General features: G+C 52.1%; 1 protein-coding gene across 3 annotated transcripts in view; it reads right to left on the bottom strand.

Moving 5' to 3' along the window:
* The window catches only part of TCF7 (transcription factor 7), a 35,001-nt gene that overhangs the window by 5,513 nt on the left and 16,545 nt on the right, over positions 1–12,943 (bottom strand). For 2 of the 3 annotated variants that reach the window (XM_066343555.1, XM_066343554.1), the window contains exons 4-9: positions 5,049–5,160; positions 4,213–4,300; positions 2,712–2,804; positions 1,128–1,247; positions 481–643; positions 263–370 (exon numbers count right to left, since the gene is read on the bottom strand). In XM_066343555.1, coding sequence (XP_066199652.1) covers positions 263–370; positions 481–643; positions 1,128–1,247; positions 2,712–2,804; positions 4,213–4,300; positions 5,049–5,160 — 684 coding nt within the window. The remainder of the gene's footprint in view (positions 1–262; positions 371–480; positions 644–1,127; positions 1,248–2,711; positions 2,805–4,212; positions 4,301–5,048; positions 5,161–12,943) is intronic. The other variant, XM_066343556.1, reaches the window with a different exon arrangement.

Here is a 12,943-nt window from a genome sequence, read left to right as displayed (position 1 = left end):
CTTCTGCTTATGAGCTCCAGTAAGTTACTGGGCAACAATCCTATGTGGGAGTAGATCCTGGGTGGAAAACAGGACATGGGCCTACCTTTAGGGGCAGCTCCCCTTGCTTGACCCTTTTCTGAGCTAGCTATGGCAGGCCTTGGGCCCTCCAGTCTACCACTTCCCCTCATCTGTGCCTTCAGGACAGTAAGCCTGCCTTCCCTGCTGCAACTGTGGCCTGGTACGGTTCCCTACTCATCCCTGTGTGTTGTTGGCCACTCACGTAGTTGTCCCGCGCCGACCAGCCTGGATATAGCTGCATGTGCAGCTGCCTCTCCTTGCGGGCCAGCTCGTAATACTTGGCCTGCTCTTCCCGTGACAGTGCGTGCCACTGCAAAGGGAAAGGAGGGGCAGATGGGGTGCATCAGGGAGTCAGCAGACTGCACCAAGCTGAAGGTGATCAGGGGCTGCCCTTACCAGCCCACTTGCCCATGGCCTCACCCTGCGGCCCAGGATCTGGTTAATGGCAGCACTCTCCTTGAGTGTGCACTCTGCAATGACCTTGGCTCGCATCTCTTTCATGTACAGCATGAAGGCATTGAGTGGCTTCTTGATAGTTGGCTTCTTGGCCTCCTTCTCTGCCTTGGATTCTGCCTGCGTCTTCCTAAGGGGCACATGTCCAGATCACTTGGGAGCTCCTACATGCCCACCTAATGCTACCACCCTCCTCTAGTGTGTCCAGTGCATGTGTAAGTACATGGATACCTGGGCTTTAAAAATGCAGTCTTATTTTTTTATAGCTGATTCAAAACGGGTGAGCAGAGTTAAGTAACTGTTCCTTATAGGAATAGTACAGCTAAGTGAGAAAATGTGTAGGGATTTCTCAGCTTATCCCACCTTGGCTCATACCAAATCCTTGTTTCCCACTCCACCCACTCCCTCCTGTTTCTGAGACTCAAAAAACAGTGGTCAGTGGGAAGAGCCACAAGATAATTTGACCAGAGGCCTGTGGCAGTCCTTGGAGCTTCCAGGCAGCAAGACTTGGGACTCCTGGAAGAAACATGTATCCTGGCTGACAAATAGATGCGAGCCTGAGGTCTGCTCACCTGTTTCCCTCCCTCTTTCCCATTGTGTGCCTTTTCACTCACAGGCTGCGATCATAGGGCTGCAGATCCTGCTTCCCTGAGGTGGGCACAATGGCTGGGTGGGGAATGGCTGCTGGGTGACCAGGTACACCGGAACCTAGCATCAGCGGTGGATGGGTGAACCTAGAGACAGAAGAGAGTTAACATTGAGCCAGGTGTGTACAGGCCGGACCCTGACACACAGGCCCTGCAGAGTAAACAAAGACAGGTGAACAGATACCCACCCACTGCCCTATTTTGGCCTGCATTCAAGTACACATTACACAGACAACATTGCAAAAATCTACATGTACATCATTTAGGGGTTACTAAATTAAATCCTAAATAGCTTTTGAATATCTCCCCTTGTCACCTCTTGCCTTTACCTGCTCAGCCTCATGAGCCTGTGACTGCTCTGTGGGTTTCCTCACTCTCCTTACCAACTCCTCTAGTACTCTCCCTGCACAACAGCCAGAGTGACCTTTTAAAAATACCTGAGTGTGCACGGGCTCATCTAGTTTAAGCAAAAGCTCACCAGCTTGGACCCAGGGTCTCTGGCTTGAGCAAGGGGTTACTCGGTCTGCTGAAGGCCCTCGGTCAAGGCACATATGAGAAAGCAATCAATGAACTAAAGTGCCACAACGAAAAACGAATGATTGATGCTTTTCATCTCTCTCTGTTCCTGTCTGTCTGTCCCTCTATATCTCGCTCTCTCTGTCTCAGAAGAAAAAAAAAAAAAGTTGTTAAAAACACCTGAGTGCTCCTGGCTGCTTTTGCTGAAACTCCCCTACATTTCTAGTTCCATCTTTTCCTGTTTCCCATCACTTCCCACCCCAGTCATCCCCAACTACTGCTGTTCCCTTTGTCACCCTCATGCAGGAGATGTTAACCCTTTTTATGAAGCCGTCTGTGACCCATTGGATCTGGCTGGGGTCTCCCCGTGGGGTTTCAGACCCACATAGCATAGCCCATTCAACTGCTGATGCTATTTCTATACTGTCTACACTGGCTGTGAGCTCCATAGGGCTGGAAATGTCTGCTAAATTCCTGTTCCATCCTTAGCATGGATCTATCACTAAGGAAGGGAGCTAAATAAAGGGACACACATATATGCACACATCCCACTTCACTTTCTTGCTATTCTATGAGTATCACTCTGCCCCTTGCTGCTTACACAGAGATGGAGTCCCTGAGCAGGCCAGAGGTTGGAGGCACATGTAAAAAATGCTGCCTCAGCTTGGGTGGAGCTTAGGGAATGCCTGGGAGAGCCCTTCCCTCAGCAGGGATGCAGTACAATGGTGCGTGCATACACACCTGCACACGCACTGACTCATGCATGCACAAAGGCAGGAACACAAGCACACATGTGCATCCACTGTCCTTAACTGCTCTGTGGTGCTCTACTGCAGTCTGGCCTGGGCTTAGGCCTCCTGCAGTGCCACTGGCTTTATTCTCAGGCACAGGGCAGCAAGGGGCTACAGAATGACGGGCAGACGGATGGACAAACAACTAACACAGAACAAGCAGTGGCCTGGGCATGGCCTTGTGTGGGCACTGAAGCCTGGGCAACAAGAAGCAGGAGCCTGGCTTGCAGGGTAGGGGACTCACCTGGGGTAAGGGGCGCCAGGGGCTGCAGTGGGGGCAGGGAAGTGCTGTCTATATCCGCAGGAAGGGGACAGGGGGTAGAGAGGAGGGCTGGGCCTGTGGTTGGGAGAGATAGCTGTTAGCAGTCTGGCTACTGGCCCTATGTGGGTAAGGACTTCCCTCCATGCTCAGGCCTGACCCATAGGATTGCGAGGCAAATCAGCTGCATGAGCCACTCCAGTGTGTGTTTTAAGCATCTGCCACCAGAGGGCAACCTATGCTGCACCTAGTTCCCTCTACAGGCTTGTACCAGTGCTTGAGAGGTAGAAATGGCAGCATTCTCCTGGGAGCCAGGTCAGCCTTGCCTCCTGAAATGAAATGTCTCTGTCAAAACAGGGTTAATACCTGCCCTGAGGCCTTTGCACCCACTGTTGACACTGTCAGGATTGTTATTCTGCCCCACTTTGCCTGCTTTAGCTTCTGGTAATCCTAAATGACACTTTTTCCTGAAAGCCCTTGAGATCACAAGCCAGATGAGGTGCCCCTCCAGTCCTCAGTCAGAGCACTGCTGACAGTGCCTTGTAATTAATTGGCTGGCTTTTTGTCTGGGTTGTGCACTAGACATACTGAGTTCTGCCAGGGTCGGGACCTGAGGATCAGCCAGCTTCAGCAATGCTTCTCTGGTGTCTGATCCTTGCCTGGCACACTTCAAATATGGGGGTACTTGTGGGGTTAGCCCTGGTTTGTATTCAGAATGCAGCTGTGTCCAAGGAGAACCTAGAAATAGAGGGATGAGCTTAACATAGAGAAAACGCAAGTGGAAAGGGACAAGAAGTTCCCTAGGTTGGGCCTCTGGCCTACCCTGCCTTCTTAGGAAGCCAACCTTTCCTGCTATTAAGTGACTGCCCAGGCCAGAGCGGCTAAAGACCTTCCCAAGTCACACTGCTGTTGCTGAGCAAAGGTCCAAGTAACCTGTCAAACCCAACTCCAGCTGAAGACAGGCTTTTCTGCCCACTGACTTGGGGTCAGGCTGTTCTCTTGGCCCAGCTTTAATAGGCTCTCCACGCAGACTGGTCAGGGGCTTGGGCTTAAGCAGGCACCTTAGGCACAAGAAGGGACCCTGACCCTTAAGCAGCTCAGCAAAGGAAGAGACCAGCCGGCAGTAGGCATTGAGGCTAGTCGTAGGAAGTATCCTCCTCCCCACCAAGTGGCTGAGAAGCAATAGCCTCTCTCTTAGGGCCATTCATGCTATTACTCCCTGAGAAGGCCTTTTCTTCCTCACATACTCATATGGCCCTGAGCAACTCAGGGTTCTCATTCAAGTCTCAGACATTGAAACAGAGTTCAAGGACTACAGACCATAGCCTAGTCTCCTGTCTTCCCAGAGGGAGTATATTCGGCTACATGGGGAGTGCATAAAGCTGTTGGCCAGCCCTGCTATCTATACAGAGCTGGCAGCAGGGTGCTCAGCACAGGATGGAGGAGGAAATAGAAGGTGCCCCTTTCCCACTGGGCCCACACTCACCAGCTCACAGTGTGAGGGAGCTGTCCCATGCTGCCTGAGGTCAGAGAGTAGAAACCAGAGAGGTCAGGTGTCTGCAGAGGCCTGTGAACTGCAGTGGAGAGGGGCCAAGTAAGTGAGCTAGCCTGACTCAGAGGCCACTTTAGCCAATGACTGCATCCTAGAGCCTCCTGTGCAGTCCTCTACGACCCCACCCCTGCTAGAGTGCCAGACATTCAGCTTTGTTCGGGGACTCTCCCAGTGTCATAACTGCTGCATTTACAGGCTAGGGAACCAAGGGCAAATGGGTTGGGTGACTTGCCTAAGGACACTGGCTGGCCAGTGGCAGAGGTGGAGTCATTCAGGAATTGGAGGCCAGGCCTTGCCAATGCTAGTCTCTATTGGGAGTCCCCTAGTCTGGGGGAACCTGGCCTGTGGACCCAGGGCTCCAAGCCACCCCCAACCCCTTTGAGTCAGTAGGTTTCCCACAGTCAACAGTGGCTGATTTCAGAATGACTTTGCCTGAGGCTGAGGTGAATCAGCCATCACAACCACCACTTTCCATTTTCTCACTGGGGGAGGGAAAGGCTATACAAGTTTTATAGTTAACAGCTTTTTACATCTGACTACTCTCACAATGGCGTTGGGAGGTCTCTCAGGATTTAGGTTCCTACCTCAACCTGAATCCTTCACATTTTGACTTGGCACCACCTACTCCAGCCCTCTGGTACCCCCAGGTCCCCCGATCCATCTTTCTGGCATTTTGAGGGGCCCTGATTTTACACAGCCCCAGATTCTCCAGTTGTATAAAGGGCCCAGCCACCTGTCTCACTGGGCCCCTCCCCATCCCGGGTCTGTACCTTGCTTCTGGTTGATGTCAGCCGGTGCAGGTGTGGGATGTGGGCTGCTGAAATGTTCATAGAGAGGAGAGAGTTGGGGGATGCCATGAGTGGGCTGACTGGCCTTGTTATGCTGAAAAATGAGGAGGATGGGTGAATGTGGGGATATTTGAGGGAGGGAGGCACAGGGCTGGGGGCTACATATAGCAGGGCCCCAATTAACTGTGTGTGTGGGCAACCCAATTGTCAAAGGAAAATGGGGGTGGTCAAAACCATAGGCCTCACAGGAGGGGGCACCACTTAAACCAAGCTGAGTACAGTGGTCCAGCCCTCCTGCCCCCCACTCCCAGACTTTGCCCAAGCAGTCCTACCTCGTAGAGAACTTCTCAGTCTTTCTGTGCACTCAGTTCCAGGAGGACTCCCCTGTCCAGGAAATTATTCCTACCTCCTGGTTTCAGACATCCCTGTCTCTTAGGCCCTATGACTTGCTCACAGCTTCTAGCCCCATACATCAGGACATGGTCTGAGGACCTTGCCTACCCTAGGAGCTTTAGTTCCTCCTCCAGCCCCCAAATTAGGGGTGTTGAGTCTGACTTTGTCCCACCTCAGGCTTAACAGGTTATTGACACAGCGAAGAATCCCCCTCAGTGCTCTAACTCAGGGACAGACCAGGTGGGGGCAGGCTCCCTCCAGGGTCAGCCTGCCTAGCCCCACACTTCCTGTTTCCTCAGCACCACAGGACTCTTACTTTTCACACTAGTCACATGGATCTGTTATGAGATGACTCAGGCTGAGAAGGGGGCTCCCCGTGCGACCCAGGTACAGGGTGTTGTTGCTTATGGCCAAGGCCCACCTCTGCATATCCTCAGCGCACATCTATGTGGGCTAGGGCCCGAAAGACACCATCTACAACCGAGGCTCAGCTTCCACTCAGGAAGTCCATCTGTGGGGATGCTGCTAGCTATGAGCACAGCTGAGTGACTTCTGACCCATGACACAGAATAAACAGGACATCTCTGGGGCAAGACAGTCATTAAGTTGTGGCCTGGGCTCCTTCCTACCCTGTAGGTGAAATTTCCCAATAGTTGAATTTAGCCAGACTCCTTCAATTTTCTGTGTAATGGCTGAGGTTCATGATCACTTATCACCAGGTTTAGGGAAGGGTTAGATAGCTCATGGTGAGGAGGCTTGGCTGTTGGATGTCCAGGGTGAGGATACAGGGAAGGCAGGGTATGAACTGCATATAGCCAAAGTGTGAAGCTACAAGGTGGGCACACGCTTCCCCCAACTCCCAACAATAACCCTGACCACCATCTTTCCCACATTCCTGCCTCCAGGAGAATTCAAGGCTGGGTTACAAGCTGTACCCTTCCCCTCAAGGCTTGAGGAAGGTGCTTACACTGCCACCTAACAGTCTCCTGCTCACCCATCTGCCCGCCAGAAGCAGCCTTTCATTTGTCCTCATGCACACAGGGCCGATACCCCTATAGTGGTGGCTCTTCCTTTGCAACTGATGTGGATATGGCACCATAGCTCCTTCCTGAGCCCAATGCCTTACCACTGACTAGAGCCCCCTCCTAGCCTCTGGGTAGGGCAAGTGAGCTTTCCTCTGTCAGCCCCAGGGAGGGCTCTCCGCTGTGAACTTGACCAAGAGAAGGTCAACCTTGTTCAGATCCTCGTTCTTATTGTGCAGCCTTCAAGAGTTCACTACAATATCTGAGCGTCCATTTCCTTATAAAATGTAGGTGATCAGAGGATTGTAAGGATAAAACCAGACAATACCCAAGAGTTCAATGACTTAGGTGTCACGTGAAGAAGGGACATGTAGAAAGCCCTTTATTCATGCTAGAGAGCCTTCATAGCTGCAGAGGAAATGCTGCTCACAGTGCTTCCCTCCAGTGCTGGGCCTCACACATGCCAGACACTTTGGCCTCATTTTGCCAAATAGGGAGTAGCCTGGAGATGGCAGGCACTCCTGGCAGCCCACTGGCAGAATCACCTGGGGAGGGTGATGACAGGACCATGCGTCCTCAGGCCTTGGATGTTGTGACTGTCCTGTTGCTGTTCCGAGGTCAGGCTTCCTGAGCAAGCTGGGGGAGTCTCATGCTACTCTCAGGCTAATTTTTATTTCCAGCCTTGAATTCAAACACCTTATGACAGTTTAGCTGTACGTGTAGGGATGGAAGGTAGGATGTAGGATCCTCAGGCCTGCAGGTGGCTGGAAAGAGGAGTGGGCTGGGACAGCTGTGGGCTATGTGGACACACGTGAAATCCTTCACATACCGAGGACCTGCCAATACCAGGCACTGTGCCGAGCACCCTGCTAGCCCAGTCTCATTCCCACCAGGATACCCACTAGCTGTCATTTCTCCAACCTGTAAATCCTCCCCCAGCTGTCATATCATGTCTCACCTCCCTTCTTTGCAAACCTCAGCAGACCTGTTTGAATTCACTGCCTCCAGTTCTCAGCTCTCATCCTCCCTTCAAACTAGCCAGTCTTTTGCCCTGTCACTTCACTGGATGACTTTTGTCAAGGTCTCCATGACTTCCATGTTGCTGAACTCAGTGGTCCATTCTCAGTCTTCATGTTTCCTGACCTCTCAGCAGCACTGGACACAATTGATCCCCTCCCCCCCCCCTTTTTAAACAGAGACAGAGAGAGGGACAGACAGGAAAGGAGAGAGATGAGAAGCATCAGTTCTTCGTTGCAGCTCCTTAGTTGTTTACTGACTGCTTTCTCATATTTGCCTTGATGGCTGGGGGAGGGGGGCGCACTACAGCAGGGAGAATGACCCCTTGCTCAAGCCAGCGACCATGGGGTCATGTCTATGATCCCTCGCTCAAGCCGGCAAGCCTACGTACTCTCAAGATGGAGTCCCAGTCTGAGGCTCTATCCACTGCGCCACCACGGCATGGTCAGACTCTCCTTCCTCTTTGAAATAGTTTCTTCACTAGGCTTCCAAAATGCCACACGCACCTGATTGTCCTTCAAACTCACAGGCTACTCATTTTCAGCCTTGTTTTTGCCTCTTCATCCCTTTCCTGACCTGACCCAAAATTGACCCTTGGCTCTCTATCTACCCTCACTTCCAAGGTGTTCTCATACAAGCTCCTGGCTTTAAGCATTTTCATCTGATGACTCTACCTTTTTTTTTACAGAGACAGAGAGTCAGAGAGAGGGACAGATAGAGACAGACAGGAATGGAGAGAGATGAGAAGCATCAATCATCAGTTTTTCATTGCGACACCTTAGTTGTTCATTGATTGCTTTCTCATATGTGCCTTGACCATGGGCCTTCAGCAGACCAAGTAACCCCCTGCCCAAGCCAGCGACCCTGGGTCCAAGCTGGTGAGCTTTGCTCAAACCAGATGAGCCCGTGTTCAAACTGGTGACCTCAGGGTCTCTAACCTGGGTCCTCCGCATCCCAGTCTGATGCTTATCCACTGCGCCACCGCCTGGTCAGGTGACTCCACATTTCTATCTCCAGCCCTCACTTGTCCAAGAACTCCCCTCTCCAAACGCTTGCTCATAAACTCTACTCAGAGGTCTAAAATGCTACCCAGACCAAATATGTCCAAAGCAAAACCTTTGATGTCCTTCCTCAATTGCTTATCTTCATCAATTAATGTCAACTCTATTCTTCCAGCTGCTCAGACCAAACACCTTGGAGTCATCCTTGACTCTTCTCTTATAACCTATATCTAATTTGTCAGCAAATTCTAATGGTTTTACTTTCAAAATATATCTAGAACCCAAACACTTCCTCCTAGTCCCCCCACCTTGTCCAAGCCATAGGCACTTCTCACCTAGATGACTGCAGAAGCCTCCTGCCCCCTCAACCAGTCCTCCATCTGGCAGCCACATAAATCAGATCATGTCACTCCTCTGGCTTGAGCCTCCAACAGCCTTACCCGGGCCTACAAAGCTCTACATGATCAGGCCCCTATTTTAACCCCATTATTTTGCTCTCTCCTTGCTCACTATGCCCAGGACTTCCCATGGGTGCTTCAGCCTCCTCCAAGTTACTCCAGTGATCATTTTTAAACGTGCCATGGTGTGAAATGACCTTTCCATTGACCTTTCACTCTGAGATCCTAGGTCAGTTTGTCCCTTGTAAAATAAGGATGAGAATATCAGCTCTACCTACCTCACTGCTACCAGATGCAAAAATCCTGCTTTATCCTAGAGCAGTGGTCGGCAAACCGCGGCTCACGAGCCACATGCGACCTAATACCATGTGACGTTTTTTAGCAAAGGCCAGCTAAGGAATACCTTAATTAAGTTAATAACAATGTACCTACCTATATAGTTTAAGTTTAAAAAATCTGGCTCTCAAAAGAAATTTCAATCATCATACTGTTGATATTTGGCTCTGTTGACTGAGTTTGCCGACCACTGTAGAGTTTTGGGGAGCAGGAGCTGAGGGCCTATGAAAGTGAGAAGCTTGCTGGAAACCTCTGAGGCCTTTTTATCTTGATAGGTTCCTAGGACAGTGATAACCAAACAGCATCAGCCCTGACCAGGCTCATGGCAGTCAGGATGACTGAGCCTCAGGCGCCTGGGCACTCATGGTGGCAGTCATTCCACCACTCACTGCCTAGGGCACAAATGCCTGGAGTCCTGGCCCAACAGGTGAAATGAATACCCTCCACAAGTCCCTCCAAACCACAGGGGGCTTTTGAGTCTAAGCTCTTGCTCCAGAAAAGACCCTGTCATCCAGCCCTAGCTCTGGCTCTCTGGCCTCTGAGTGGGCAACTCTGACCCTGGGAAGTCTTAGGAGGAGAGCCTGGGCTCCAAGCTGCCAGCTCTAGCAAGAGAGTCCCAGAGTCGCACTCTGCCTAGAGCAGCGGTTCTCAACCTGTGGGTTGCGACCCCGGCGGGGGTCGAACGACCAAAACACAGGGGTCGCCTAAAGCCATAGGAAAATACATATTCTGTGGGTCGTGACCCCGGCGGGGGTCGAACGACCAAAACACAGGGGTCGCCTAAAGCCATCGGAAAATACATATTTATTATACAATACATTTTTAAATAAAATATGTATTTCCGATGGCTTTAGGCGACCCCTGTGTTTTGGTCGTTCGACGCACAGGTTGAGAACCGCTGGCCTAGAGTAAGGTGTGTGGGGTATGTATCCCATAACTGGTTTCTCAGCACACCACATCTCTGAGGAGGGCTAGCTTTGGCCAGGAAGCCCTGAGGGCTAGAGCTGACCCTCCTTGGCAAGGCTGGATAAGTCCCAGGCTGCAGCCCAGCTCAGGCTAGGCCTAAGAAACTGCAGAATTGAACTCAGTCTACAGCCTCTGGTGTAGTATGGATGTATGTGTGTGATGGGCAGTGAGGTGGTGCATGGGGTGTTGCCTGGTGGACAAAGGGTTCATCCTGTCTACCAGCCTTCCCTGGGAACTGGGGAAAAGCCTCATTAAACAGGAGTCTGCAGCCAAAGCACAGAAGAGGCACCAGGTGGGCAGGGGTGGGGAAGACAGCCTGCTGGCAGCTGGAGCCCTGAGGTGGCCAGGGCTCCAGGGCACGGCATTGAGGGCCTGGCCAGTCCTTCCCATGTTCATCAGGCTGCCCTTCGGCCTCACTCTCCGCCCCAGTCAAGCCCGGTGGTAGCCAGGGGGAAATGTCTGGCATAGGGCCTAGTGCCCTACACCCCCCTCAGCCAGTGGAACGTCCCACTCCACAGCCTCAGCACAAGGCTGTCCTGGGGCCAGGCTGCCCAGACAGCAGGGTGCGGTTGTCTGAGGCATAGTATGTGTGTGTGAGCCCAGTGATGGGAGCTCCCCTCCTCTCCTTCTCCTGATGGTGACTGGACCCAGCTTCCAAGGGAAGGAGGCCTGAGTCGGTTGTCCCTACCAAGCCCTGAGTATCTTGATGGCACAAGTCTGTCTTTCTCACCTCTGAGGGCAGTGCTGAGCACTGAGCTGGACACTCACTACGTGCTCGCAGCACAGCACAATTATAAACGAATGACTCAAGCGTAGTCCATACTCCTTAATCAAGACACTCCAGGACCTCCATTCTTTGCCTTTGCCTGTAGCTCCCCCTCTGAATCCCTCCCCCAAACCCCATCCAAATTCCAGGATAGGTCTAGGGCTCCATGTCTGTTATCGGTGGTGTTTCCTTGCTGTTGCATTGCTCTTACTGCGCTTCCCCATGCCCAACCCAAGACGTGGTCCTCATCACAGAATACTATATTTTCATTAGTGCATGGCTGGAAATTCCTCACTGTGGTGCCCCAGCATGCCCTCCTCTTCTTGAGCAGGCCGGAGCCAGGAAGGGGCCCAAGGGCAGGGCAGGACAGGCAGAGGTGGAAATGAGGGACTCCGGAGGTAGGTCTCCTCTGCTCTGAAGATGATTTTGGGCCTGGCTGGGCTGCCCCCCCCCCCCTTCTTGCCCCCCCCCCACACACACACACAAACTTCCTGCAGGCTCAGGTGAAAAATAAACACAGTCGGCATTTTCCCAGCAGACCGCAGCGGTCTGCTCATAGCCTGTGTGCACCCTGAGAGCCTCTGCCACCGCCAGCAGAGAAACTCCCTTGCATCTGACGGTTGACTCTGAAAACCCCCAAACGCTTGAGCCCCAACTTTCCCAGCGAAGAAAGTTGCTGCTTCCTCTGGCCTCAAAACTGGGGTTGGGGGAGCATGTGGGGCCTGACCAAACCCTCCCACCAAGAAGGCCTCCCTGTTGCAGGGCAATGTGCCAGGAGAAGTACCCATCCCCTATGCCCCAACACACACTAGGATTCTCAGTTGGTTGCTATCAGCAGACATATTCAATCAGTATATATTTACTGAGCTCCTACTATGTGCCAGGCAAAAGAATGTTCCAGACTGAGAGAATAGCATCTATTAATGACAAGCTAAGTGTTTACCATGTGCCAGGGATAGCTCTGAGTACTTTACAGAATTCAACTCATACTCCTAAAACAACCCTTTGATATAGGTATAGTTATCCCCATTTGCTAGATGAGAAAGTTAGGCACAGGAAGGTTATACTGTATCTAGCTTGCTCAAGGTCACACAGCTTGGAAGTGGCAGAGCTGGGATTCCATGCACTGTATTACAAAGGTTCTGTGGTTATCATGGACACAACAAGGGGGAGCAGGGGAGAGGGCCTGAGTCCTAAAGCCAATTTCTCCCTTCTCCAGCCTGGTTGGTCAGTTACCAGAGCCAGTGTTTCCCTGACCCTGAAAAAAAATGTTCCATCAGGTTCTGGGACCCCTACTATTTGGGTTCTGGCCACACCCCCTGCCTGCCGACAATCACTGACATGGCCCTCGGGGCCCTAGCCCACATCTCCCTGCTCACCCAGGCACAGCCACATCCCAGCCATGCCCAGCCACTCAGGCCTGCTCTTCTCCTGCCAGCTGCCCAGCTCCTCTCTCAGCACCTCTGCCTACCCTTCTTCCTTCCTTCTCTTTGCCAGGCTGGCTCCTCATGCTGACCTAAGACTAAAGGTCACTTGCTTGGAAAGTGCTATGATGTGTGGGGTTCTATAATCCCAACAGGCAGAGATGCCCACTAGGTACAGAGGTCAACTTGAGGGTCCTAGAGGGCAGCCTGTTAGTCATCTCTGCCCACCCAGGTTCTGAGCACAGTCACCGAAACTCGGATGGAGGCCTCTAGGATCCCAGTGCCCCGACAGCCTCTGCACGCCTCACCCACTCGTCTGCCAGAAGCCGACTTCAGTCTGGGCTCCCAGCTCCTGAGGATTCCCAGTACCCGATCCAGAGCTCTAGAGAGGATCTTGGGCCTGAGCCCATAGAACGAGTGGCAGATTCACACCTTGAGCCGCTTTTCCTTCTGGGGCAGGGCCTGACCAGACAGAAAGGTGGGCTATTGATAGTTACTGTTCTCTCTACCAAGGCAGAGGTGAAGCAGTATTATAAATGTCACATGTGACAACC

The sequence above is a fragment of the Saccopteryx leptura genome, chromosome 6, assembly GCF_036850995.1.
Source record: "Saccopteryx leptura isolate mSacLep1 chromosome 6, mSacLep1_pri_phased_curated, whole genome shotgun sequence".
Taxonomy (NCBI): Eukaryota; Metazoa; Chordata; class Mammalia; order Chiroptera; family Emballonuridae; genus Saccopteryx; species Saccopteryx leptura.
Note: the sequence above shows the minus strand (reverse complement) of the source record. Positions and strands in the feature narration are given on the sequence as shown.